The sequence below is a fragment of the Neopelma chrysocephalum genome, unplaced genomic scaffold (genome assembly GCF_003984885.1).
Source record: "Neopelma chrysocephalum unplaced genomic scaffold, ASM398488v2 Primary Assembly neopelma1_94, whole genome shotgun sequence".
Lineage (NCBI taxonomy): Eukaryota > Metazoa > Chordata > Aves > Passeriformes > Pipridae > Neopelma > Neopelma chrysocephalum.
The window spans coordinates 4,329,456-4,357,197 of NW_020897756.1; the positions used below are offsets into that span (position 1 = coordinate 4,329,456).

Below are 27,742 nucleotides of genomic sequence, written 5' to 3' on the forward strand. Positions count from 1 at the left end.
AGACAGGGGCGCAAGAACAGTGGTGTCCTCCATGCCAAGAGTCCCTGGGGTCCCTGCCTGCCCCGTGTGCCCTTCTCCCCTCACTCCACACTGTTTGTGATGATGCATTTCACCCCAGCTCAGTGAAGGATTTGCTGCTCCAGCACCAACAACAGACCCATGAGCACGACCCGTGGACCAGGTGGGCTTGGGCCACTCCAGCCCTGGGCCTTTCCCCCTCATTTTGTGCCCCCTCCCATGGTGCCCATCACCATTAACTCAGTTACAGCCTCTCTGGCAGCTCTGCCTGGTGCTAATGCCTATTTATGTGAACTCATGGAGCAACAGAGCCACACTGGCCTTCCCCGGGATGTGCTGGGACTGGAGCCACTCTGGCCTCCCCAGGGACTGGGATGTGCTGGGATTGGATCCACACTGGTCTCCCTGAGGAGCAGGGTGTGCTGGGGACGGGCACAGCCTTGGGCACAGCTGGGGCACACAAGGCTGGTCTCAAGGCCACTGCAGTGGGTGCACAGGCTGCCAGCGTGCCAGGGCCTGATGAGGCACGCCTTGCCAGAAATAGTTCATTAAATACTTTTTTCCCTATAAACCACTTATTCACCATCCATACGAGGCCACCTGGCTCCCTGGGCAGAGCTGCTGCTGGCCCGGGGTGGCTCTGGTGGGCAGGGCACAGGGATGTCACAGCTGGCCCCAACCATGTCCCCCTGCCCATCCCAGCACCCCGTGGAGCCTCGGGCAGCCCTCAGAACCGGGAGGAAGAGGAGCTGGAGCGCAAAAGGGGCTGAGGGGACACAGCAACCAGACCAGTGGTCCCCCAAGGGCCAGGGTGTCACCCCCAAACACGGCTCCCCCACCACTCAGGGAGTGCTCTGCTCTCACCAGGCAGCTCAGAGACTGTCTTGGGGTGGAAATAAATAAGTAAATTAACAGGAAAACAGCAGAGGTGAAACACTGGCAGGGCCGAGGGCAGGCAGCCCTGCTGGGCAGCAGGAGGGGATGAGGGACAGGGAGAGGAGGAACGTGAGGGAAGGCGAGGGCTGTGCCGAGGGCTCCACGTCCTCCCGCATGCTGACGGTGTCCTGAGGTGTCTGCCTGGGTCAGTTGTTGTTCATGATCCACCAGGAAGCTGGGGAGAGACGGAGAGGGATCAGGGATGTGAGGGCAGTGTTAGACAGGAGAGGGATGTAGGGTGGCAGGGATGGGGGTCCTGGCCCTAAAGCACCCACCCCCTCTCCCAGGGCAGGGAGCACAGCCATGGGATGGCCTGGAGATGGGTGATCCCCCTTGAGCTGTGGCAGCTTCTGCAGGAGAGCACTGGGAATGTGGGCAGTGGGACCATCAGGTCAGGAGCAGCGCTGGCAGCAGAGGGTTCAGTCCAAATTAATCCATGTTTTATGTTATTTTACACAAGACCTGAATGTGATCCCTGAAAGTAAAGTGGGGCTTAATGTGGTCCCCAGTTCCCACATCTGGTCACATTTCTACTGGTACTACAGGAATGTGCACATTCCCTGTGTTGGCCTCTCCCCTGCCTCAGCACTGGGCTGTAACCCTGGATGCAGCCACTGGGACTGACCCAGGAGCACCAGAGCTTTGCAGAACAGGTTCAGAGCTCAGGTGAAAACCAAAACAAGGCACCAGGTGTATCTGAGACAGGGCCCAGCTTATCTGCTGCCTGGGAAGTGCCCCTGCTGCTTGGCTGTCCTGGCTGAGGAGCATCCCTGGGCAGGGGACAGACCCTGCAGCACCACCAGCTCACACAACCAAACCTGCCGGGGACAGTGGGTCTCACCCTGGCTTGAAAAACCCGATTTAGATCACCCCAAACCAATCTTCTGCTCTGGAGGGAGCCCCTGTGCCTGTTCCTGCACTGCTCCTGCCCTCTGCAGCACACCCGGGGCACAGCGTGGCACTGGGGGACCCCTCACCTGGGAAGAGCATGGTGGTCAGCAGCTCCGGGGACTCCAGCAAGCTGATGATGGACTGCTGGAAAGTCTTGCTGCAGCTGGACTGCAAGTGGCTGTAAAACAAGGAGCAGGGTCAGAGGGGTGCAGGGGGTGCAGCCTCTGGTGCCAGGATCCCTGTCCACGCACGGGGACACGGCTGCTGCTGCACCAGATGCTCTCTTACGCTGCCAACAGCCCCGAGGTGCACATGAGGGTGTTCTGAGCAGCACTTCACAGCTGTGAGCAGTGCCAGCAGCAGGACAGGCTGGGCAAGGAGGGGGAGCCCCGAGAGGAAACCCCTTTGAGCCCCCCCCCAGCCTCCAGCCCCAGCCCTGCACACGGAGAGCTCCCACCTTCTCCACGAGGTCACGTCCTGCCAGAACTCGTACAGGATGAAGCAGGCCTCGTCTGTCAGCTTGCAGGCAGAGACACTGTGGGGACAGGAGTGACCCTGAGCTGGGGCTGGGCAGGCTGGCACGGCGCTGGCACAGCCACGTGTGCCCCACCAGCCCGGGCACATCAGCCTCCCCACGAGGCTTCCAAAGCACAGTTTGGATGCATCTAGTTTGTGGCTGCTGGAGCACACAGCTCCAGGGGATTCCAAACCCAAATCCTGCCTCGCAGCTCCTGTGTCCAGGCAGCAGAGGAGCTTTAATGCCTTTAAACTGGTCTTCACTGCTGCTCAGGAATCAGCACAGTCAGTGTTTTATTATTTCCACATATCCCCAGCATGGGCACAGCTCATCCTTCCAGCCCTTTGGAGGAGGTGTCACCATTCACACGGAGAGAAACTGAGGCACAAGAGCAGGAGCTGAGCTCACAGCACAAACCCACAACCTGCTGCCCCCAGAGCGATGCCATTGCCCCAGTGATGCTTCCCACACTCCCTCCTGCCACAGGAACAGACTGGGCCTCCAGCCTTTGGGAAGATGGGGGGCAGCAGGAGGGGGGTGAGAGCACAAGGCTTGGGGTGCAGGGCTGGGGGAACCAGCTGCACTCGGCTGCAGCAGCAGCAATTCCAGCTGAGGATGAGCCTTTCCTCCAGCTGCTGCCAAGGGCTGCTGGAGGGGGCCAAGCTCTGGGGGGACAGCAAACAACTCCCCCAGCAGCTCTGAGGTTGCATCCCCCTGAGGAGCCACGATGGGCTTTGCAATTCCCTGGAGTGAACCAGGACTGTGGAGTCTCCCCGGGCTTGGCTCCAGCTTTCCACTCACGTGGAGAGCCTGCCCGTGACACACCACCCCGTTGTCTCCACAAATAGCTCTCATGACAAAAAAGCCCATCGATTCCAAAGAAAAGAACTCCCATTCTCCCCGTCACATGTGTCACAACGAGCATCTTCCTTTTGTTTGGACTGAAAACGTGCATTTATGCTGCTGAAACTGAAGAGCTGAAAAACGGCGCTTTAAATGGGAACAGCATGAACATTCCTGCTGAAAGAGGCTTGAAAGCTCCCACGGGAGAAGGGAAGTGCCGCTCAGGGAGCAGCTGTGCCATCTCAGGGACAGGCTGGCAGTGATGTGTCCCTGCAGGCAGACCCAGGCTCTGCTCAGAGCCCTGGAGCAGCACTGGGGGCAGCCTTGGCCTCACGCAGGGGCAGCTTCAGGTGCTCACGGCTGCTTCCCACACACCCCATCCATAAATCAACGCTCCGCACCAGCTCTGCCCTTGACCTGTCCATTGCTTTCAAGTCCTTCAGTGCTGGAGGAGTTCGTGCACTCACTTACATGCACGTGCCATTCCTGCTGGCATAAAACCCACCCCCTCCTTCCCAGACACTGGTTTTTACTGGGAATACCTGCAGCAGGAGCTGGGACAGTGCTGCTGGCAGGGGCAGTGCTGCAGCCCTGACACACTCACCCTCTCTGCGAGGTCCAACCCCTGCGTGCTGAACCCGCCTTTGCACCGACCAGCACACGAAACACTCCACAAAAACCCTTTTGTCCCCCCCAAAGGTGCCATATTAAAGCCCCCATTTCTGGGGGAGCCACCCCACAAACCACCCCACGGACCCCCCACTTACTGCAGGCAGCTGCTGTGCCCGGCGGTGCCTTCGGTGTAGGAGCGGAACGCCTGCCGGAACTCCTCGATGCTGCTCGTGGCCACCGAGATCTGCCTCTTGGCCACCAGGATGTGCTGGCAAGGGACAGAAGGGCATCAGGGACTGGCCTGTCCCCTCCTGCCCTCCCTGCTCCCACCCTGCTGCGGGACACGGCGGTGCCAAGCAAGCACAGCTCCGCAGTGGGACTGGCACCACAGTGCTGGGGATGACGGGGACATGAAGTGGCTTCCTCCCACCTGGGCAGGTTGCCTTTACACCGAGGACTGCAACAACAGGAGATGCTCCATCCCCTGGTGGTGGAGTCCTGCTGCAGTTCCATGTGTCCTTCCCACAGCAGAAAGGGCCTTGGGGACCCTCCACCTGGGCTGTGCATAGAGCACACCTGGGGGATTTGGGCTCTCACAAGCAGAGAGTCACCTTCCTCTGGGCTGGCTGTGGGCACCGCCTGGGGCTTTCAGGGGCCTCAGGGAGCTGCATTTGTCCTGGGCATGGTCCCACACCCAGCTCACAGCCCTGAATCCCACCCTGATCCATCACCAGGCTGTAGACTCCTCGTCAGCACACAGGCAGAGCTCACCCAGTCTCGGGGCACAGGAGCTGTGTGAGGGGGGATCTGTGCACATTTGGGGTTACCTGCAAACAAGGAGCAGCAGGACAGGGACTTACTGCGTCTTGTCCTTTGCACATGGATTCCTCCTTCAGCGGCTCCAGGCGTGGGCTCTGCATTCAACACCACGGGGAAAATCAGAGTTACTGCAACAAGGCAAACCTGGGAACCCACAGCCCAGCTCAGGGGACAGGCAGGTACACTGGGGGTGTTCCTGGGGTACTTGGGGGAGGACAGGCATGTGACCTGTGGGGTTGGTGGGTCCTGACTGACTTGTCAGATCAGCAGGACCATGGGAGGGTCAGCAGAGCTGAGAGGAGAAGGGTGGCTCTGGAGACTGCAAGTCTGGGTCTGGTGAGTGGGTGCAGCTCTGTGACGATGCCAGGACCGAATATGGGGGGTGCTGGCACAGGGAGGGGTCCCAGCACCGACCTGGCTGTGCCAAGGTGTGGGGCAGCCCCCAGCAGCTCCCCTTGGCCACACACCTTGCACTCTAGCTTCTCGATGAGCTGCTGGAGCCTGTTGATCTGAGCCATCCACTGGCTGTTGTCCTCGACACAAACACCTGCATGGCAAAGGGCACAGAGATGTTACAAAAAAACCCTCAATTTTGTCATTGCAAAAGCTTGCTCAACACCCAGAAAACCACGGATCTTCTAAAAACCTCTGATTTAAGCCAAAAACCTGATATTTCTGCTGAAGCTTCTCCTACTGCCCAAGGGATACAACACCCCACAGAAGCTGGCATCTTGGTGAGATGCTCCAGGCTCCACCCCAGAGCTGCCCAGTGATGCTGTAGATGTGGCACTTGGGGACATGGTTTAATGGTGGCTTTGGCAGTGCTGGGGTAATGGTTGGACTCGATCATAGAGTCCAACCTTATTGATTCTGTGCTGATCCCACACCCATTCCAGGCTCCAGGGGGGCACAGACCAACCCCAGGGACACCAGGGACACCGGGGACACTGGGCTGCAGGTACCTGTTGTCAGCATCCCGGAATAAGGGTCTGTTGGAGACAGACAGACGTTCTTCTGTCCTCTGCGCCCACACCGTCTCCCCGACCTCAGGCCAACTGAAGTCTCAGGTTTCTTTATGTCCTTTCTGGAAGGATAAAATGCAGAACAAGGGGTTGAAGTCATTCCCAGAGGGATCAGCTTCATGGCGGGCTGGGAAAGGGCAAATCCTGCTCTGGGATGTCCCTCCCAGGGAGACCCTGCCCCATCCTGCACCCACACGAGCGGGGCTGGGAAGGGCCAGCACGTCCCACCCCGTTACCTCTCCCGTCCCGCCTGCTCCTCCACGGTGTCCACAGCACACTCCAGGGATGCCTGCAGGGACTGCAGCTGGTGCATGGTTTCCCGCAGCAGGAATCGGGTCAGGAACTGCTCTATCTTGGAGGAGGTCTCATACCTCTGCGGGGGAGAGGAGAGGATCTGTCAGGCACCTCTGACTCCATGCGGGGGGAGCAGAGCCACACCTGGAAGGGGTTGGCCCTTAAATAAACTCAAAGAGGTGGATGTCAATCAAATTTTTAGTTATTTCAGAAAAAAGTGACGCTATAGGGCAGAAGAACCCTCTGGGCAACTGCCTGTGAGATCACAACAGGGAACCCAGGCATGGTTCCATCTGCACTCCAGCCAAAGGACCCTCAGTCCCGGCCCCAGCAGTCTCAGCCCTGGCCCCAGCACTCTCAGCTCCGGGAGCCGTGGAGGAGAGCAGATGGACACAAGCCACAAGGTAAAGGGACTGTCCCCAGCTTCAGGGAGGGTTCCAGGGCTGGCAGAACATCCCTCGTGCCCCCCCGTTCACACACGGCTCTGCTCGCACCAGGGCTCTCAGGACAAGGCCAGGACCCCACTGCGATACCCAAGGTGCAGGAAGCCCCTTCCAGGGATCCCTTACCACTGGCAGGCCAGGATAGGGGCTGGCTTCATGCCCTCTCTCCCTGGGAAGACACCACCAAGCCCCTCTGCTCCCACAACAGGTTCCGTGATGAATGTCTGACGTGCTGGTGTTCAGGGTCACCCCACAGACCTTCCCCATGTCACTCATCGAGTACAAGTGTGTGACAGCCCCTGTGAGCCCCAGCCCACCTGCCCCCTGGCACTGGAGGGGTGTCCAGGAGGAATATGGGTCTGTGTGTCCATTCCCCACCACTGTCCTTCTGGATCAGAGGTGAGGAGTGAGCACCAGGAGAGAATCACCTCCTTTGATGTCCTGGGCACACTCCTTTGGATACAGTCCCAGATTCGGTCCAACCACTCCACTCTCCTGTCCAGTTTTCCCTTGCTTCCTTAAAACCACCTGAAATTCTGTCCTTGCACTGCCAGAAAATCTCCAGGCCCCCAGGGAGGGAGACAAGGTACCCAAGGAGGGATACTCAGCGAGACATGGAGCGAGGAGACAGGAGGAAAGGCTGCGACAATACCCAGACACTTCTAGAGCAGGCACTGCTGTCCTGCAGTGGGGCTGAGCCGCTCTCCCTTGCAGAGCAGGTACTTGGGCCTGGTTTGGCTTCACGAGACCCCTCTTGTCCCACTGCAGGCTCTTCCTCCCTCCCCGGCATCCCTCCGGAGTGCCAGCCATGCTGAAGCCTGCAGTCGTCATCGACAGCGGCAGCAGCTTCACCCGGGGTGGCTTTGCGGGGCAGAGGCAGCCCCAGTTCGTTCTAAGGACTGTGCTGCTGCACCCCTGCAGTGCAGGCCCCAGGAGGGACAGCCAGCAGCATCCCACTGCCACGGGAAGAGCGGAAGGCTTCGCCGCAGCACCCAGGTCCTGCCCGCTCCAGCACGGCATCGTTGAGGATTGGGATGGCATGAAAAGCCTGTGGGGCCACCTCTTCTCCTGCAGCCTCAGAGTTCCGCCAGAGGAACACCCGGTGCTCCTGGCTGAGTCCCCGTCCTGCCCTGCCACCGACAGGGTGAAGGCAGCCGAGGTGCTTTTTGAAAGCTTCGGGGTGCCGGCCCTGCACATGGCCAACACCGGGTTCCTGTCCCTCTGCGCCCACGGCAGAGTCACCGGGCTGGCCGTGGAGGCCGGGGCGGGAGTGTCCCACGTCACCACCGTCTGCCTGGGCCAGACCCTGAGGAAGGGCACCCAGCGCCTGGGGGTGGCCGGGGAGCTCCTGTCCAGCCACCTGCACCGGCTGCTGCTGGAGAGCCCCAACCAGCCCGCGGCGCTGCACGCCCTGAGCAGGAAGACGCTGTCCCAGCTGAAGAAGCAGTGCTGCTACGTCTCCCTGGACTATGAAAGAGATCTCCAGGACCAAGGTTGCCACCATCCAGCCCGATTCCAGACGCCAGATGGGCGCTGGATAACCCTGGGCAAGGAGCGTTTCTGCTGCCCGGAGCCGCTCTTCCAGCCCAAGCTGCTCCAGCATGGCTGCCCCGGGCTGCACCAGCTGGCCTGGCAGAGCCTCCAGACGGTGCCCGACCACGCCAGGACGGACGTGCTGGGCAACATCGTGCTCTCAGGTGGCTCCTCCATGTTTCCTGGCTTCCCAGAGAGGATGTGCTTAGGGTTGAACCTCCTTTCCCAAGGCACAGGTGTCCAGATTGACGTCCTGGCGAGCCCGGAGAGGGGCACGGCAGCCTGGCTGGGGGGCTCCATGGCAGCGTCTCTCACGTCCTTCCAGCGCGCGTGGATGACAAAGGGCGAGTACCAGGAGCACGGAGCTGAGTATGTGCACACCAAATTCCAGTAGATAGATGGCAGCCATCCCACCAGTCAAGCTACAGGAGGACGGACTCCAAAATACCACCTTGCCCCGGGCAGAGCTGCGGCAGCAGTGACCGAGGGCAGCTCCCGCGCTGCTACAGGGAAGCAAAGTCAATTAAAGTGCTCCAAAAGGAACAAACTGCTTCTCATTGACACTCTGGGTTATTTCCGTGCCCATCCATGGCAGCAAAGCTGTCCTTTTCCAATGGAAGTGCAGCTGCCAGCACAGGGAACAAGGCTGCTCCAGCTGTCAGCACAGCAGGACCCCCGAGGTCTGCGGGGAGCCACAGGGATGGGAGGAAGGAGCTGAGGAGGGGAAGGTCCACATGGTGCCTGCACTGCAGCCACTTTACTAAAGCAGGCAATTCCAGATCCCAGCACTGAAGCAGCTCAGGGCTGGGTGTGGAGATGAGCTGAAAACCAGGGAATTGAACTCACTCCTTGTAATTTAGGTATAAAGGTCATTTGGTGCTTCAGGGAGCCGATTCAGCTCCCTCAACAGGCATTTCCTCACCTGGCTTTGCTGCTGCTTCAGTGAACTGACTCAGCTCAGTAGATGATTAGAAGAGGATTGGAAGTTGCAGGGGGGAGCAGCTGGGGAGCACAGCCCAGCTGTCACAGCAGCTCCCTTCCCTACAGCCAGACCCATTCCAGCTCCTCATGGGACACAGGCAGGACTGCAGTGGGAAGGAGTCTCCACATGATGCAGGAGGGCTGGTTGCTCCACAGAAGCATTCACCAGGAGAGGTCAACCCCTCTCCTTGACAAGACAAGGAGACAGACCAGCATCCCCTCTGCCTTCCCTGTGGTGTCCTCATGTGACCCCAAGGCTGTGGCACAGACCCAGAGCCAGGCTGCCTTCACCCCCCCAAGCTCCATGAGCCATGTCCAAAAGAATGTCCAGCAATGCCACCACATTACTTGGGTCAAATATTTCCAATTCCTACTGCGTTTCTCTCCAACACACTGAGGATCTGGAATTCCAGAAGCTCTGTACAGAAGCATGTGGATGTAACCCTTCCATTGCTGGTGCCAAAGTAGGGGAAGGGTGGGGAAGGCCTTGAGCCCCTCGTGGTTTTCTGGTTGTTCTGTGCCACAGCCAAGCCACCAGCCCGGTCCAGGAGCTGCATCCAACTGGGCACAGCTGTGGCTGGCTGGGAGGGGAAGGTAAGTGGAGAAAGTGGAGAGGATACTCATCCCCTGGGCTCGTGCTGGAGTTGGCAAAGGAAGGCCACAGCCACCCCCCAGCACCAGGGTAGGCAGAGCAGCCAGGGGGGGTTTCATTCCTGCTGGAAAATGAATCCCATTTTCCTGCCAGAGGAAGAGGATGGCAGCGGAGCCGACACGATGCAGCCATGGGAAGCTGAGCTCCAGCTCTGCATCTCTGGGCTCTCCCCAGCCAAGCATCCCACCTGATCCCACAAGACTTCCTTCCCCACAGCCCCAGCAATGGAGAGCACAGGGCTGGGTTCCCCTGCCCAGCCCTTCCCCTCCCCACTCCCAAGGGGGGCAGGAACCAAAACCCCTGACAGCACCACTTATCTGTGCTTGCCCAGCTCCTGCCAGCCCAGACACACATTCCCTGCTTATGAGGGAACAACCAACACTCCAATCTCCCCAGGACACACCTGGGAAAGCAGGAGCACAGAGGATCCATTATTCACCCCCCACATGGCCTGGCACAGTCTGTGTCACTCCAGGAGCATCCAAATCCAAATACTGTCACCTCCCTGGCAGCACAGAGGGCACTTCCACCAGCAAGCAGCCTCCACAGCCTCCACAGGCAAATGAGGTGTGTTCCCACCCCCAAAGTGTCCTTCCCAGCACCCCCCCACCCTTGGCCTATGGATCTTCACCTTACATGGGGGTTGGATGCTTCTCCCCCAGCACATCACACCCCTTCCAAGGGCCAGGTGCAGGGAGAAGCACCAAGCAAACCTTCCAGCACCCTCCATGCTCTCAGCTTTCACCCTGAGGGGGCCCAAGCCTTCTGTCCTTCCTGGATGATGTGGGTGGATGGAGTTTTACAGCAGGAGCAGGCGCTGCTCCCACTGACATCACAGCTGGGGGGGGCACCTTGAGCCTGCCCCGAGCCCCACAGCTCCCCCAGTGCAGTCCTTGCACCCCAAACACACAGGCACAGGCATCAGCCCGGGGTGCCATCCCCCAAAACCCAACTGGCAGCCCGGGGCACGCTGTGCTCGGAGGGGACTCGGCCCTGGAGGGTCCCACGTGGACACGTCAGCACCGCACAGGACGAGCAGCTGCCTCCTGCCTCTCACCCTGTCACACACAGCACACCCAGGGGAACGTGCTGGAGGGAAGGATGGAAATAACCATCCCTCCAGAGAGCCCCAAATGCTGCTTCACCCAACATCAAGTTGAAAAATGTCATGCCAGGCGAGGGAATCAACTGAAAAACACACCTTTGCTTCAGCCCAGCTGCCCAGCCCTCCTTGCACTCCTCATCTGGGGGCAAACAAGCAAAATCCTCTCATCAGGAGCTGCCCCACGTGGGTCAGACCCTCTGTAAACAGAGGTTCAATGAAAATGTGCTCTGGCTCACCAAGTGCAGTTTTCTGCCCACAGGGAAGCCCCATGGACAGGAGTCACAGAGGAAATAACCCAGCGAGCACGAGACATGGAATTCTGGTCATGGACTGCTATTTCAGCTCTCTTTACCCAGATGAAAATCCCCAGGTTGCCAGGAGCTGCTATAATGCTGCTTTTGAGAGGTTTTATTAGTTTCTTACGATGACAGTTAAGCTCAGGACAGAACAGAATAGGTGGTCACATTCCTGCCAAAGGAGAAATAACAGCACCTGGCTTAGAGAGGCATTTATGGGCTGGTTTGCAGTGTTTGCAGACTGGAGAATGGAAAGATTTTAGCATACAAGCCCCCTGGGAGAAACATCAGGCCGTTTCCCAAGGTATTTCCACAGTTCACTTCCTACTCTGCTGCTATTCTATTGCAAACATGAAGTTCAGCCACAAAATAAGGTGTCATTAGCACCCTACAGCACAGCCATCGAGTTATACTTTACAAATATAAGTGGGAATGACAGGATTTGGAGAAAAACCCTCTTTTCTTTACCATGCTTCTACCAGCCCAGTGAGGGAGGATGGAAGCTTGGGGACTCCTAATGATTTGGTTTCCTCCTGCCAACCTGCAGGCACACAGAAGTGGCCAAGAGCAGCTTTATTGCTCACACACACACACAGTGTCCTGCAGTCCCACAGCGAGGACAAACCCAGCTTGCATTTCTCCTGCTTTATCCCAGCATTTATCCTGCAGCTGACAAGGGGCATGGCAGCAGATCCAGGGGTCTGCCAGCCAGGAGACAGCTGTGGAGACATGACACTGATCCATGCCAGGGATCCTGGCCTGCAGAGGTGGGAATCCTCCACACCAAAAGGGCTTTTGGCACCACAGCTCCCAAATCCAGAGCTACAGAACACTCCCTCCAAGCTTTGCTTTCCTTATTTCCCTCCTTGCTGTAGCTCATGGCCCTGGCATGGCCTGAGCAAGGCCAGCACATCCCCTGGGCTCTGTTTCTTCTGCCAACGAGGCAGCCCAGGCTCTCTGAGACTTTTCCTGGTTGTAGAGTAGGGTTTTATTTACATGAGCCTGTTTACAGCTGTGGGGAAGTACCTGGAGGATGCAGGGGTGAGAAATCTTGTGGCAACAGCAGTAAGAAACTGGAGATGGATAATGCCCTGACCAAGAGATGCTGTGGCTCAGCTGGTGAGACCCAGCACAAGTCAGAAATCCCCTTCCCCTTCTTCCAGCCAGTCTGGACATCACTGCCTGCTCAGGAATCACGTAAAGTCCTCTTAAATACAGCCTGGGAAGAACTTCTGCTGCCTGCACAGCCCTGATCTGGAGGCAGAGCTCTGTGGGGAGGGTCATTGGAGCAGGCAGGTCTCTTCCAGTTCCCTCAGAGCGCTACAGCTGCAGCTCCAGCACAAGCAGCATCCTGGGAATGATTTGTCTGGCTCTTCCAAGGGGTGGTCTCTCTGCCAAAGTGGGGCTCTCAGACCTCAGCCCGGGGTGTCACAAGAGTGAATCAACAGGAACAAGGGGCAGGTGTAACATGGGAAGTCTCTGCTCTCTGTCCCCACCCCCGGCTCACAGAGGGGGAAGTTCTGCCCAAAATCCAGCCGAACAAAGCCACTCATCCCATAGTAACTCAAGTAACTCGAGTCCAATTCTGGAAATACAAATCTGGGAATATATTCAGGTCACAACAGGTAAGAAGGCAGCATTTATCATCTCTGGCAGCCTCTAGAATGGCAGGTGTCCCACAGCTCTGCAAGGGCTCTGCCCACAGGGTCGGAGCATCGTCCCTTCCTTCCTTCTCCCCAAACCAGAGCCCAGCAGACCAGGAGAGTGCAGGGAGATGATTCCCAGGAGGGTCAGTGTCTGCATCAGGGCACTCAGGAGCTCAGGGCTGGGATCAGAGCACCTGATCAGCACAGATCTCACCTGGGTGAGAGCAGTGCTGCTGCCCCGGCTCTGGGCAGATCCAAACAGGTGGAAAAGCGAGTCCATAAAAATCTGTTCCAATGGGGAAAACCTGCTTCTCTTTTCCAGGGAACACCAGTGGCACCAGAAACTATGAAGTGAATGGATGCATCACACCAGTACTGTGAAGCAGACAGCGACTGTGCTGTCCTTTGGAGAAACACATGAATATACACATTCATCACACACAGAAAAACAGACCAGAAAAGAACTGAAATAAAGCATAGCTCTCTGGAGAGGACTCCTTCTCTCCCTCTGGACTTGCAGTTAATAACTGTGAAGGGGGCAGGGCAGCTGAACCAAAGAGAAAATGCATTTTCCAGTGATTCCCTCTCCTGGCATGAAATTTCCCAAGGTACAGGGAGACACTGCCGCGTCCGGGTCTGGGCAGAGGAACACTCAGAGAGAAGGACTGACACTACAGAGGCACAAACACCACTGTGATGACTGTGGGACAGATCCCTCCTTGCCTCTCTGGCAGATCAACAGGTCAGTGGATGATGCCCTTCATTCCCAAGCATCAACCCACTGCACCGAAGGGAAGGAAAGGGCTGGCCCTTCCCAAGGATGGAACACAGCATCAGTCCCAAGCACATTTCATACATTTCAGGGGCAAAGGGGGCTGCTGGTCACCGAGAAGGGGCCTTCCAGCAATGGTCACTGCTTTTCCCAGCTGTCTTTATCTGGGCACCAGAGCCCCCTGACACACGGGCAGGGGCTCAGGGCAGGAGGCTGCTTGCCCTAATTAGCAGCCTCCAATCTGCTTCCCATCAGCACAAGCTGCAGGGAGAGGGAGAGCATTCCCAGCAGGGGTGAACTCCGCATCAGGCTGGGAGTCAATGAATTGCAGCACTTCCAAGCCGTCCCTGTTGCCTGGCTGTTCCCAGACAGCGCTGCTGCTGCTGCTGCGGTGGCCCCTGCCCCTCTCCAGTGCCGGGTTTTGTGGCTGTGAGCACAGGCTGTGCCGAGCACGGGCTGCTGGGGTCCGTCCAGGGGAGGCTCAGCCCTGCAGTCCCCATTTTTCAGCACGCTGCTTTGTGGAAAACACCTTGTTTTGGCTCAGAACTCAACACAGATTCTCAGCGATGCCCCCACAAACAGTGGCCGCAGGCAGGACCCTGCAAGGAGCTGCTGGAACAGCCACCACCAGAGCCCCACGAGGAGGAAGATGATGTCTCCAGAGCACAAAAGCACTAGATTTACCCTTCCCCTTCTCAGTCTTGGCTCCCCCTCCTCCAGGCTGTGCAGCTGCAGCACTCACCAAGCACGCACAGGCACCCCCTTGGTTTGGGAGTCACCACATTTGCTGCCTCCAAACCCCAAATTCAACACTAAGCAAGCAGCTAAGATCACCACAGCTTCTGTTTCACCCTGCTGCCCTCCCATGGTCCCCTCCTCACCAGCTTGGTTTTGTCCATGGCAGCCAGCACCGCAGCATTGAGGGTTTCAAGGGCAGACAGCACATTCCTGTATTCTCCGAGATATCCCGAGAAATAATCTGAAGCAGGAGAGAAGACCACGGTGAGGTTCTTGAGCACCTCCATCTCTGCCTGCCCTGCCCCTTCTTCCCACACACAGCCCAGTGCTGCAGGGGGACATTCCCCCCTCTCTCCAGAGTCACGCTCCCACTCGGACTGAGATGAGGATTCCTTCCCCATCCCCTTGGGAAAAGCACAGACACCCTCAGAGCTGGGCTTCAGGCACAGGGACTGTCCATGCCACCTGACTGCCCAGGTCAGACACACACAAACACCACCACAGACCTTCAGGAGAGGGAGCCCTCCAGGGCAGGAATATCCCTTGACTTACCACACAACTTCTCCGTGTCCACGTTACTGCAAAAACAGAAAAACAGGCTCTTGTCAGATAACAGGGCTGGGCTGGGAGAAACAGTTATGATGAGCAGGGTCTTGAGGGCTTGTCTTGAGTCCCAGGGGATTTACTGCTCATTCCATGTATTTTCAGAAGCTACATTAGAAAAATAAGAAGCTGCACAAGTTCAGAGCCAGCAGCTCAGAGCACCCAGGCAGGGCTTCGGGGGCTGAAGGAGCAAGCAAAGCTTCTCCAACATCTCCTGGAGCTGGAGTGTGGTGGGAAAGTGTCTGTGACAGCAGGATGGGGCCAAGATGGAGGCTCCCCACAGCCCTGGGCTGGCAACCCCACTTCTGAGCCCTGCAGCTGCTTCTTCAACCCAACCTCTTCCCCCAAAAGTGGGAAGCACCAAGCCAGGGCTCTCTCCTTGTGTCTCCCTTGACCTTGCCCAGGTCCTCCCCCGTGGCTGCCCCATGGTACCAGACCCCCTCCCCTTCCCTGCCTTCAGAGCCCAGGGGATGTGGAGCTGCCTGCAGGCTCCCAGGGCAGGGGATGGATGGTTTCACAGCCCGTGAGGGGGGTTCTTCCTGCCATGAAGCAGGGATCTGGGTCTAAAAACCTGGAAGCAGGGACCAGACCCTCATCCATTTTCACTAACAGAGGGCACTGCACTGCAGAATCCACGTTGACACCCCTGCAGGGCTTGAGCACGTCCCTCCTGTGGCTAATAAAGGTGCTGCTGGGGTGGAGAGAGAGAAGGAGACACCCAGAAACAGCCACAAGCTTTTGGGAAGGGATGTCAAGCAGAACCAAGGGTTTGCATGATGCTGTCAGATGTGCTCAGGTCTCCAAAGCCACAGAGACAGAGCTGCTCACATATCTGGCATCACCCAGAGCCTGCAGGGACATGTCCCAGGATGTCAATTATTCAAATCAGCCTCTGCTCAAGGCATTGTGATGCCTCAAAATCCCCTGAACGATTACAACCATTTTCAATCCTGATTGGGAAAGTGGGAAAGAGCACAAAAGAGAGGTTTTTAAGTGGTTTTGAAGTGTTTTTCAATCGTTTAAGTGCTGTCACACGTGGAGGAACTGGTGATACCTGGAGTTTGCTGGGCTCCAAACACAAGGACAGCTGCAGGGCTGCTGACCAGGGGATGTGAAACCAAGGCCACATGGTCCTGTCCCCCCTCTGACATTGCTCACAGGGCAAAGGGACCCCAAGGCAAAATTAGAGGAGAGTGTGTGAAATGCCCAAAATGCCACGTGAACAGGTGAAACGATTCAAGCAAAATCTTCCTACAGCTTTTCCTCCAGACATCCAAGGCTGGTTTTTGTCTCCCTGTTTCTTCTGGGCATCCACTTAGTGTCCTTTAATAACAGGCAGTCCTTCAAAGCATGAAAATATTTTGGTGTGACCCATGGCAGAGCCAGGGCAGTGGGACTGCAGCCCCCTCTGCTCAGGTAACTGCATTAGGTGCCTCTGCAGCAGCAGAGAGGGGCAGTGTGAGGCTGTGATTTGGCTCAGCTATTTTAAACACACAGGAGCTGATTTGGGCAGGGCACCGACCTGGCACTGCAGGCAGCTTTTTAAAGTGGATTAAAAAAGCAGTGTTTCCCTCGAGACACAATCCAGATAAATCTGCAGAACCACAGCCCCTTCTTCTGCCCACTGCACTCCATTAAAACTTCGCTGACCCCATCCCAGCTCTGCCAGACACAGTGACTGAGGTTTGAAGCACCAATTTACATCGGAAAAACGTTTTTGCTCCTTCTTAATTTTTCCACTCGCCCCTGAAAGCTGCCTGGAGCCTGCAGAGCTGCTGCAGTGCTGCAGGAGCCTTGGCACAGCAGCATCCACAGTCAGACCTGTGCCCCAGGGCAGTGACTGCAGCCACCCACGCAAGAGATGGGTAAAAAAAAATCACTGAAGAGGGGATATATGGACATGGGATAACAAAATAGCCAGTGAAACACCTCATGCACACATTACCCAGGCATTTGCATCTGTCCCCAGCGAGGACCTGGGGCTGGGAATGGTTTCACCAGGAAGAAGGAGCCACCAGCTCAAGCCACTGCCCAGTTCCCACCGTGGCTCCAGCGAGGTGTGACAAAGAGCTGCAACCAGCACCCACCTCTTGGCTTCTAAGGAGAGGTCAGGGGTTATTAATAACTCATTTTATCTTCTCTGTTTGCTGCTTAAAAATAAGCATTGGCTAATCAATCACTAAAGCACTGAACAGCTGAACACTGAACCAATCGACAGGATCTCGAGGCAAAAATCAGCCCCCTGGGAGTTGTCCAGGGGGAGATCTGCTCCCTTCCCTTCCTGAGGCAGCCTGCTCCAGCAGCAACCCTGCATGGGAATTTCCTCCCACGTTCTGCATCCTGCAGCAGCCCCCAGGGCACAGCCAGGGGCAAGACAGAGCACAGCAAGCAAAGCACAGGACTGGTGGTGCCATTTTCATGCTACCAGAGCTAATTCACCCCAGAAATCAGGAGGAGCTCATGGGAAGACCCTGAACATCAAACCCTGGCCCATATTGCAGGGCTGCAGGGGGCAGCAGGTTTTTCCTGCTCCTCTCTGCCATCCCCATTCCCACTCCAAGAGAAGAGCCATCCTCTGCCTCCAAAGCACTCATCCTGAGACTCTCCACATCTCCCATAGCTGTATTTTGACTGTGCTCAAACCACTGATTAACTGTAATTAAGCTTGAACTGATGATGAAGGATCTTGTCATCATTATGCTGTTGGGATTTTGTCAGAATGTGCCTGGAATTTATGCAAGAAAACAGCAATCAGCTGTTGAAAAGCAGACAGGATTTTGTTTTATTTTTATCATTTATCATGTAGGGAACCCCCTCTGCCATCTCAGATCGGGTTTCCAAACCTTTTCAGTGCAACACAGAGTGTTTCAGTCACTCTCCATCACTCAGAGACTGGCAGATGCTGCAGCTCTGAGTAAAGAGAGGGGAGGGAAGTTCGTTTAAATTCCCTTTTCCACAGAACCACAGGCTTGAGGTTATTTCCACTTTAAGAGCCAGCAGGTCAGCACTGCCACCTCTTTCACTTCTGGCTCAAGATCAGAGGCTCTGGGCTGCCTGCACCCAATTCCTGAACACCCTCGTGGAAAGAAGGATTTTCCAGACTTTGTTTTCCAAATTTGCCCAACAGATGCAGGACAGGAAGACATGCAAGGTCCACACAGCACTTCCCTTGGCAGGTTTCACAGTGCCCTGCAAAGAGCAGCAACCTCTGCAGCACCACAGCCTTCAGCCCAAAGCCCTTTGTAACCAACTCTCCATTAAGTTGCCCTGATGAGACCCTGGGATCTGCTTCCTCCCACCCAGCTGGGCTGCAGAGAGCAAACCACACCTCTCCAGATGCTTCTGCAGCTATGGAGCTCTCTCAGCCCTCCAAAAACATTGGTCCCTTCTCACCCAGACGTTTCAGTGGATGAAAATTCAGTTGTCCAGGAAGATGAATCCTCCTGTGCCACTGCCAGAGCTGGTGTGGAGCTTCCCACCAAGCTAAACCAAACAGTGGTCCCAGGTGTTGCACCAAACTGCCACCAAGAACTGAACTTGGTTTCCACATAATGCCATAGAATTAAAGCAAGGAGATATTTTAAGCCGAAATGCAACAACTTTCAGAAATGCAGAACAAAAAAAGCCTCATGTGGGAAGGTAAAATCTGAAGTGAACCCTGCAGAGGTGCCTGATTCACAGATCATAGCGTCCCACCTTAGCACCAGGTGGGTGGGAGGTGGAGGAGGGGAGAACACGGTGCTGTGGGCTCTCTGGAAAGAGAACAAGGAATGTGGAAGACCTCTGAACTCTCTCCTCTTCCCAGATGTCAGCTCTGGGGCCCAGAGCAGCTGCAGGTTCACAGAGATGGGTGAGGAGGTCAGGACAGCTCTGGGCAGTGCCAGACACGGAAAAGGCCTGGATACAAAGGTCTCTGTTACTGTCTGTCCTCGGGTCAGGCTGACATGGACAAGGAAACACAAATTTCAGCCTAGACCTGACAAACATAACACCAAATCCACCAGCTGGATGAAGGGTGAGACCTTTCCATCACCACAAAAGCTACAGGACACAAAAGAAGCACGCCAGGCATGTCCTTAGAGCTTGTAGCTGCTTTCCAGTTTTCTAATACTTTATTACCTCAGGTAATAACTCTTGAATCTGGCAGAAAATTCCAGCCAGCTCTCTAAAATACTAAGTTTTGCAAGTGCAAGCCAAGCCCAGAGGAGAGGGGCTGTCCAGCCCCCCACCACGGGGACAGCAGGGCACCAGCACAGCCTTTCCATGACACCAGAGGCTGCACAGAGGAGCAAGTCCCCCCACACATCCCAAAAACGGTGTCTCCTACATTGGCTTGAAGCCACTGAGTGCAGGAATTTGGAAACAGCTCTGTCTGAGTGTCCCTTCTGCTCTTTATGACAGGAAGAGAATAAAGACCCGAGGCTTGTGCCCTGCTAATAGATGTCACCAGCTCGATGTTGCAACTGCCACGTTGCCATGGCTACGGCATCATCCTCATGGTGAGGAGCTATCAGGAGCACCACTGCAGCCACGGCCCTGCTCAGCTGCTCCAGGCACGTGGGATAAGCCCAGTCTGAAAGCAGTGGGAAGCCAGGAGGTCTCCCCTGTTCAGATTAGGGCTCGGTGAAGCCTCCCGGCTTCGCTGCACCCCGTGTTTTCCAGCAGTACTGGATGGGATGGCTCCAAGTGCAGCAAGAGGAAAGCAGTATTCCCAGAGGAAAGGGAACAGCTTACTGCTAAATTCCTGGGATCACAGCCCAAACAGAGCTATTTTCAGGAGGCATCTCCTGCTGCCTACATCCACAAGTCCAACCAGCAGGACAGGCAGCAATGGGCAGCCAGGCTCCAAAGAAAGCAGCACCAAAGCCACCCACACCAGCCCAGTTCTCTGCCCCATCACCAAAGTGGGAGCATCAGATAAATCCACCACTCCAACACCATCAGGAGTCCATCATCCTTGTCCCAGGGGGATGATGTGGGGACCGCTGGGTATCCTCTGCCAGTGGCTTGGTGGAATTCAGTGTGACAAGGGCCTTCTGTGCCACTGCCCTGGCTCCCTGCAAAGCCCTGGGACCAGTGTGTGCAGCTCAGGCTGCTCAAGTTTTCTCTCCCTGATGGAGATACTGCCCTGGCCAAGGGTGTCAGAGGTGCAGGAGGTGCTTCCCGGGGAGCTGGGGAAGCAGCACGAGGCAGAGCCAAACCTGCTGCCCAGGACCAGGAGGAAGCTGCAGCCCCTTCTCCCCCAGCAGCACCCCAGTGTTTGAACAGACCCCAGACATGCAATTCATGAGCACCCAGTTTCTCCCAGTGCCAGAACACACTCACCCACAGCAGACAGCCGGGCAGAGGGATCCCAGTGAGGCCACACTGGTGTCCAAAACACCGGGATGAGAAACCTTGCCCAGCCCAACAGACTGCTCTGGATAGCACCAGTCAAGAGCAGAGCAGGGCTAAACACAGTTCCTTCTCCTGTTCGTTGGGGGTTTCTTTTTTTAAAAGCAGCTGGCCTAAATTCCCAGTTCCATGCACCAGGCCCACTTGTGTTGGAAAGCAGCTCTTATGTAAGTGAAAAGCAGTTCCCTGTGTCAGCAGTGGCAAACTCTGCACAGTCTGTGCCTTGTCCTCACACCACCACATGCTCCTGCAGACACACAACCTGCTCCACGAGCTGGGTATTTCTGGAACACATTTTTCAAACTACAGTCATGTCATCTTAGATGGTTGCTTGCTTTATGGAACTACAGTAAATCTGCTGACTGTTCTCAAAATGTCTGACTCCCCTCTTCACCAATGGTGTTCAATGGGTTTTAACATCTGCGTGTTGCAAGAGGTGGGTTGATCTCACCCTGACTATTTATCACACCCACCCCCAAACGTCCTCCATCTGCACTCAGGCAGGTTTATATTCTCCTTCATCTCCTCGGTGCCACCGCGGGACTTACTCTGAGTGACGCCTGTCAATGCCACTGAACAACTCCCGCAGCTCCTCCGAGCTCAGGATCCCGTCAGAGAAATAGTTCTTGAACTCCTCAAATGACAGCTTCCCATCATCTGCATTTCAATAAAAGGGGGAGAATAATTATGGATCCGCAGAAAGCAGCATCCAGGCCCCAAGATCCTCCCAGCAGCCGCTCTGCCGGGAACGTGGGACACCTGGGCGTGTTGTGCATGATAATTAGAGCAGATATCTCACTGAAAGCATGTCCCACCATCCCAGCCAAAGCCCAGGAGTGTTGGCAAGCAGGGACACTGCTGCTGGAATTTCAGGTGGGGATTTCAGCACCTCCCCAAAGAGCCCACTGCAGTCGCTTCAGAAATGCATGCAGACACTCTGTTAGATGATTGTGCAAGGAGAGAGTCCATTACAAACAGCACAGGTTTTTATGGTAAGAAAATCTCTCCATTGACTCTAGAGCTTTTCCCTTCCTCTCTGTGGAGGACTTCAGCTTCTGAGCTGCATTTCGATCTCCAACAAAAGTGGTTCCTGGAGCTACCATAAAGGAAAAGAGCTCAAGAGAGCTCTGAGAAACGACTTGCGATTTTGGACCTCTTGGTTTATTGGTGCTGCATTAAAGACTGGGTAGCAGAGCCTAACTCCCAAATGCCAGAGGCTCCAGGGTCACCTGTAAAACCCAGGACTGAGCACAGAGATTGAATCAATCCCATGAGGGATGGAGCAGAAGCCTGATGGCGCCTGGGCATGGGCTGCTTTGCCATCCCTTGTCACTGTCAGCAGCACAGAGGAGAAATCACAAGCACACAGGCAGGAGAAGGGCTTGGAAGGGGCTCTGTCCTGCGTGGTGCATGGATGGTGAACTGGCAGAGCCCACTCCCCTGCCCCTGGCCAGGCCCTTTGCTCCAGGCAAAGCAGAAAAGCATTTTCTTGCAGCCACAGTGCTGCTTGCCCTTATCCTCCCTCACTCTTTCAGCCAAACCTCTCAGTGAGAATGAGCCACACTGCTTTACCCAGAGCCAGGCAGGGAGGGGGAGGCAGCAGCAGGAACAAAGCACTCACCGTTCTTGTCGGCTCGCCGGAAAATCTGCAAGAGAAAATACAACAGAGCTCAGTGTGGCAGTGGGGAGAGAAGGGCAGCTGAGCCAGGCAGCACCCAGCACCATGGAAAACCACCTCCTGGAGCCCGGGGGGCCATGGAGAAGCCCCTGCTGCCAGGACTGCAGGGGCTGCTCTGGGAAATTGCCCTTTGCCAGTGATTAAACCCTTTTCTTGCCTCTAATGCACAGAGCCCTCGGCGCAGCTGCGGAGCCCGAGCGAGCCCGGCGCTCACAGCGAGCATCTCTTAGAGAACACAGAGGGAGGCCAAGCAGAGAGGGCTTTGCTACACCCTTGTGATGGCAAATGTTTAATTTTTCAGAGCCTTTAAACGAAAGGACATTAAGTATAAAACCACTCCGTACGGAAGCACTCAGGGCATCGCCAACGCTCCGACCGCCTGCACCGAGGAGCAGCTCCTGCCCTGCGCTTCGAAACCACCCCTCACAACAGTCCTGCCTGCAACATCTCCGTGTGCACACATGCTGTAATTAATTATTAATGAATCAATTAATCTGTAACTAATTCTGACACAGAGCACAGTTGGAGACCTCAATTCAGGGCCTCAATGCGGGTTCCCAACCACGAGGCTTCTGCCCAGGACGCAGGAGAGAGCTGGGGTTGCTCATCCCTGCCAGGATCTGTTTCACCAATAGTTACTGGAAGGTCTGGGGCTGACTCCACTGAGGAATGGCATCATTTCCAAAGCCTTGGAACATCTTCTCAGACCAAACATTACAAGGTTTTGGCCAGCACAGCCTAATGGAGCCAAGGACTGAAAGTTGTGTGTGTGGCAACTCTTTCCTTTATATCGTCCTGGGTGATGTAGAAATCCACAGGTCTGAAGAAAGATCAGGAATGAAAAAGGGCAGGAAAAGGAGAAAGAGGACTTTTATATTCTTGTCCACACATCCCCACAGAGCAGCAGGCAGAGGCATCACTGCCCCAGGCTCCTTCCTTCTGCACTGCTCACCAACAGCTCTGCTGTGTGTTCTGAGATCCAGCCACCAAAATCTCCCCGGAAAACTGCTCTGAGGTTAAGAGAGAGCTGCCCAGGAAAACGTGCACTGCTCATTCCTAAGCCACTGGCTTGTAACTGGGAAGAGGCTTTTCTGCTCCTGGTCCCAGCAGGGAGCTCCCTGGTCCTTCCCAGTAATGGAAACCAGGAGCAGGGACCCCTCCTGCAGGATCAGGGACCCATCCTTGGAGGATGCTCTTCCAAACAAAGTGAGCTCCTCTCAACCTGAGCTGCTGCAGGGAACAGAGGCTGCCTTGGGCTGACCAGCATTAGGTAACCATTCCTCTGGGATTCCATCCACCATTCCTTCCTTCCCTTGCAGGAAAGCAGGGCAGGCGCTCCCTGAGCACCCCACAGAACTCACTGGATGCACTTTGGAGCTGAGATGGGAACCTGCAGCTTCCAAACAGAAGAGATTGCTCTGGATTTTAAAGCAAAATTTTCTCCCGGCTAACGGGTTCCTTCTGGGGTCTCCCAGCTGCAGGTTCACACATTCCAGGGCTCCCCGGCTGCAGGGGCAGCACCAGTGGGTCCCATATGTCCTGCCATGGGAATGACACTTTCCATCAAGGGAAAAGCTTCATTCTGCAGAGCTCTGTGTCATCAGGGAGACACATGGCTCATGCATTGACATCTCCAGATGTCACCAAGGCCAGTTAGCTCATCCCAGGGACAGTCAAGTGTCACCCAGGCACTTAACAAATGCAGACTCAGGTGAGGCCAAACATTCCTGGCCTTGCTCAGGAGGGTCTGTCTGCAGACTATGAGGGAGAATACAGTTCCAGGGGGAATCCATGGAGATGAGGTCTCTAATCCAGGATGAGCCAATCCTGGATTTAGCAGGAACCTCAGCAAACGGAGTGGATGCTTCTCCCTCACACTCAGGTGAGGGATGTGTTACACAAGCACTGCCACGTATGGCAGCAGCTGCTTGAAGTGATTTATTTTAATATGGCACAAGCAGGGAGCTGTGAGAGCCCCACAAGGCAAGGCCACACCTGCTCCAAGGCCCCCAGGAACATCAGGGCTCCTCACTATCGCCAGCGAGCCCGTCCCTGGCTGACCCAGCTGCAGAGGTGCCTCAGTGAGTGCTGCTCATATTGGAAAACACCAATGGATCCTGTGCATGACACAGGATCCAATTCCAGCCAAGCACAAATGGTGCAGAGCCACTTCCACACTCCACAGGGTGAATCTTGCCCCCTCCCCGGGCACAGGCACAAGCTCAGCAATGGCAGGTAAGCGCTGCTCCCCAGGTGGGCAGCAGCCCTGGAACAAAGCCAGGGAAAAGTGACGCAAAGCCAGGCTGGGAATGGGATCAGGTCTGTGTTGACTGCTGAAGAGGCCCTACAGGCAATCCCTCACTTGCCTCAGGGAGGACTGGCAGCCTGGACTGACACTGCCTGGAGCCCAAGATGTTCCCTTGGCCCCCAGCTCCCCGGCTTGGGTCCGAGCAGCCACAGCCCTGCTCGATGCCTGATGGAAGAACTGAAATGGCATTTATGTGGGAGATGAACCCCTACACACCTCAGGAAGGAGGGACGTTATAGGACTTCTCCCTGTCTGCGGGGCTGGGAGCAACGGTGGCTGCTGGACAGGCAGGCAGGGACACAGTGACTGGGGAGGGGACAGTCACCCTGGAGACACCGTGTTCATCCCCGCGGGCTGAGCCAGCTGCACCAGGCACTGCCGGTGAACGGCGTCCTTCCTGAACCTCCCGTATCCTGGGAAAGCAGTGAGGAGCCCAGAGCACCAGCCTGGGGGACAGACCTCCCCAAGGCTTGAGATGCTGCACAGGGGAACAACAGCGATGCAGTTTGTACCGTGCCCGCAGCGAAGAGCCTCAGGCAAAGTCCTCCTCCTCCTTCTCCTTCTCCTCCTCCTCACCTCTCCCCAAGGCAGGCCATCTGCAGGCGGGTCCCAGGGGAAGCAGCAGCTGCCACCTGGAATCTGCGGTGGGCAGTCCTGCTGGGCATCCTTCCTTCTCGATGCTCACCCCAACAAGCCTGGGGGGCAGCTGGACACCAGCCAACCGCCCAGAGCCAAAAGTGGAGATATTAAACTCACCCTGCCAAGCTCTGGAGCTGAGGTGGGAGCAAAGGAAGCCACGGGGAAGAGGAAGAGAAGCCGTCAGAACCGGAAAGCAGCTGCTAGAGTTGTTAACATTTCCCATTTTAATTGCCTTAATGACACTCTGAGGGATAGATGTGGGACTGAGCGAGTGCCCTGAGGAGCTGAGCTGGAACACAGCTGTCATCACCCACCCCCTCCAGCCCATCTTCCCTCAGCCAAGTAATTAGCGCGGTAATGATGCTGGCTGGAGAGCCTTCCAGCCCGAAATCCCCCCAGGCAGGAGAGAGACCCTGACTCCCAGCTGGAAGCTTCAAACACCACCCCGACAGAGGGAGCTGTGCTTCCCAATGGCACCAGGGAGGTGCCAGGAGGTCTTGAACTGGACCAGGCATGGCACTCACGTTCCTAAAGTGCTGCCTGAGATCTATCGTTCCCCTCCTCGGGGATGAACCGGGATATGGGGGTGAACCTGGATTGGGACAACACGGAGATGACAGCTGGGAATGACAGCTGGGGAATGACAGCTGGCATTGGCCTGGGCTGTGCAGGTGCTGGGGCACCACCAACCCTCATCCTTAACCCCTGCTGGCTTTCTTCTCCTCGGTCCTGTGGCTGGGCAGGGGCAGCACCTCCACTCACACGTCTCCTTGGCCCCACGGGGTTGGACTCAGACCGCAGTGGTGTCAGACACATGGGAACAGCAAGGGCTGGTGGCCCACCAGGGAGATTTGGGCACTGTCCCCCCGACCCAGCTCACAGCAGGCAGCCAGGGGCAGGAGGGCTGAGCACCTCGGATGTGCTCCAGAGGTGGGCTCTCACCCCGGGAGATGGCCAGGGATGCAGCCCTGGCCCCAGGGCACGCAGCTCCCCCTCCCAGGAGCACACCGGGCTGGAGGGGACGCGGTGTGACGGGAGGCACTGTGCCAGCACCTCTGAACACGCAGACAGCCGCTCTCTGCATCCTAACTCCCCCCGGCCACTCACAGCCGCTGGGATGCCCGGCCGACCCCCAACCTGCACGGAGCATCCTCCTCCACATCTCCCGGCGCGTCGGGAGCGGGCAGGGACGGGAGCTGCCCCCGGGGGCTGCAGCAGGCAGCGCTCTGCCTGTTGGATCCCACGGCTGCGAACAGCTCCACGGAACCTTCCTGCCAGACACGCGCAGCTCCCGCTCCGGGAGTCACGACAGCCAGCTCTGGATGAGGCGTGGGCTGTTTTCCAGCCACCCGGAGGCCCATAATTCATCAGAAGGACACGACACCATTATTTAAGCCATCACGACTCCACACCTCGATGCGCAGCTCCAGGCTGGAGCATCCTTCGGGCTGGTTCCTCCGGGAAGGGGCGGGAAAGAGTCTCCCCCTGACACCCACCCCCGAGGGGAGGCACGGCGGCCCGGGGGGCGCGGGATGGGGTGGCGGGGAGCCGGCCCGCGGTACTCACGTCGTGGAAGATGGGGAGCGGCTGGCGGAGGGGCGCGGGGCCGCGCTCGGCGGAGAGCAGGCACACGGCCAGCAGCTCAGCACAGGACATCATGGTCCCGCCGGGCGCGGGCGCTGCGGGCTCCGGGCACGGTGCGGTACCTGAGGGCACGGCACGGCGCGGTACCGTGAGGTGCGGTGCGGTACCGTAGGGACGGGGGCGGTGCGCTGCCGTAGGGAGCGGTGCGGTGCGATGCGGTACCGGCGGGATGGGCTCGGTGCGGTACCTCAGGGCACGGCGCGGGGCGGCACCGTGGGGTGCGGTAGGGATGGGTGCGGTGCGGAGCGGTACCGTGGGGCACGGCGCGCTGCCGTAGGGCACGGTACCGTAGGGATGGATACGGTGCGGTGCCGTAGGGACGGAAGCGGTGCGGTGCCCTAGGGGTGGATGCAGTGCGGTACCGGAGGGCTGGACGTGGTGCGGTGCCGTAGGGATGGATGCGGTACCAAGGGGACGGACGCGATGCGGTGCAGGAGGGACGGATGCAGTGCCGGAGGGACGGATGCGGTGCGGTGCCGGAGGGATGGATGCGGTGCTGGAGAGATGGATGCAGTGCCGGAGGGATGGATGCGGTGCCGAAGGGATGGTTCGGTGCGGTGCCGGAGGGACGGACGCGGTGCGCAGGTCGCGCCCCGCAGATCCCGACTCAGCCGAGCGGCTCCGCCGCCGCCAGGCAACTTTGGCTCCGCTGCGGGCCCGCCCCCGCCGCCACCCGATTGGCCACGAACCGTGATTGGCATCCAGGGCCACCACTGCGGATGGCGGAGGGGTGGGGCGGGGATGGGTCCCGGTGCCCGGGGCTGCCGCAGGGGATCCCAATCGGACCCAGCGGTGCCTCCAGTTGACTCCAGTAAAGCCCACCGTGGTCCCACCTGTGGGCTGTGTGACCATCCCCGAGTGTCCCACTTGGTCCCAGTTTGACCACGGGTTGATCCAGTGTGGTCACTGTTGGCCCCAGCATAGCCCTGGTTGTTCCAGTGCTGGGCCAGTTGGTCCCAGAGTGGCCACGGGTAGTCCCAGTGTGGTCACTGTTGGCCCCACTGTAGCCCTGGGTGCCCCAGTTGGCCCTGGGGTTATTCTAGTTTGGCCATGGGTGGTCCTGGTGTGGTCACTGTTGGCTCCAGGATTAAGCCATAGACACCCCAATATGGCCCCAGTTGGTCCCATTTTGGCCATGAGAGGTCCCAGCGTGGTTGCTGGTGGCCCCAGGCTAGCCCTAGTTACCCCAGTTTGACTACAGGTGATCCCAGTGTGGTCACTGTTGGCCCCAGGGCAGCCCTGGCTTCCCCAGTTGGTCCCAGTTTGGTATGGGTTGTCTCATTGTAGTCACTGTTGGCCCTGGGGCAGCCATGGTTGCTCCAGTTGGTCCCAATTTGGCCAAGGTGTGGTTGCTTTTG

The 27,742-nt window shown here is 57.1% G+C and overlaps 2 protein-coding genes across 2 annotated transcripts; one reads left to right on the forward strand and one right to left on the reverse strand.

Moving 5' to 3' along the window:
- Positions 1 to 902: 902 nt before the first annotated feature.
- NECAB3 (N-terminal EF-hand calcium binding protein 3) lies at positions 903 to 26,998 on the reverse strand. Its single transcript, XM_027693870.1, has 14 exons — positions 26,657 to 26,998; positions 26,307 to 26,536; positions 21,737 to 21,761; positions 20,664 to 20,772; positions 14,671 to 14,696; positions 14,262 to 14,359; positions 5,895 to 6,031; positions 5,599 to 5,720; positions 5,104 to 5,183; positions 4,678 to 4,731; positions 3,973 to 4,085; positions 2,303 to 2,380; positions 1,932 to 2,023; positions 903 to 1,129 (listed from the first exon to the last, which is right to left on the reverse strand). Exons 2-14 carry the CDS (start codon positions 26,397 to 26,399, stop codon positions 1,101 to 1,103), a joined length of 1,056 nt encoding a protein of 351 aa, XP_027549671.1. The 5' UTR covers positions 26,400 to 26,536; positions 26,657 to 26,998; the 3' UTR covers positions 903 to 1,100.
- On the forward strand, positions 6,102 to 8,475 carry ACTL10 (actin like 10). The gene is made up of 2 exons (XM_027693869.1): positions 6,102 to 6,356; positions 7,164 to 8,475. Exon 2 carries the CDS (start codon positions 7,204 to 7,206, stop codon positions 8,320 to 8,322), a length of 1,119 nt encoding a protein of 372 aa, XP_027549670.1. The 5' UTR covers positions 6,102 to 6,356; positions 7,164 to 7,203; the 3' UTR covers positions 8,323 to 8,475.
- Positions 26,999 to 27,742: the final 744 nt, after the last annotated feature.

Coding starts and splice junctions, on each gene's coding strand:
- ACTL10 (XM_027693869.1), top strand. CDS start 7,204: ATGCTGAAGCCTGCAGTCGTCATCGACAGCGGCAGCAGCTTCACCCGG.
- NECAB3 (XM_027693870.1), bottom strand. CDS start 26,399: ATGATGTCCTGTGCTGAGCTGCTGGCCGTGTGCCTGCTCTCCGCCGAG. Junction 21,762..26,306: donor CGCTCCCCATCTTCCACGAC/GTGAGTACCGCG, acceptor TTTCTCTTGCAG/ATTTTCCGGCGAGCCGACAA. Junction 4,086..4,677: donor TGTGCAAAGGACAAGACGCA/GTAAGTCCCTGT, acceptor GTCCCTTGCCAG/CACATCCTGGTGGCCAAGAG.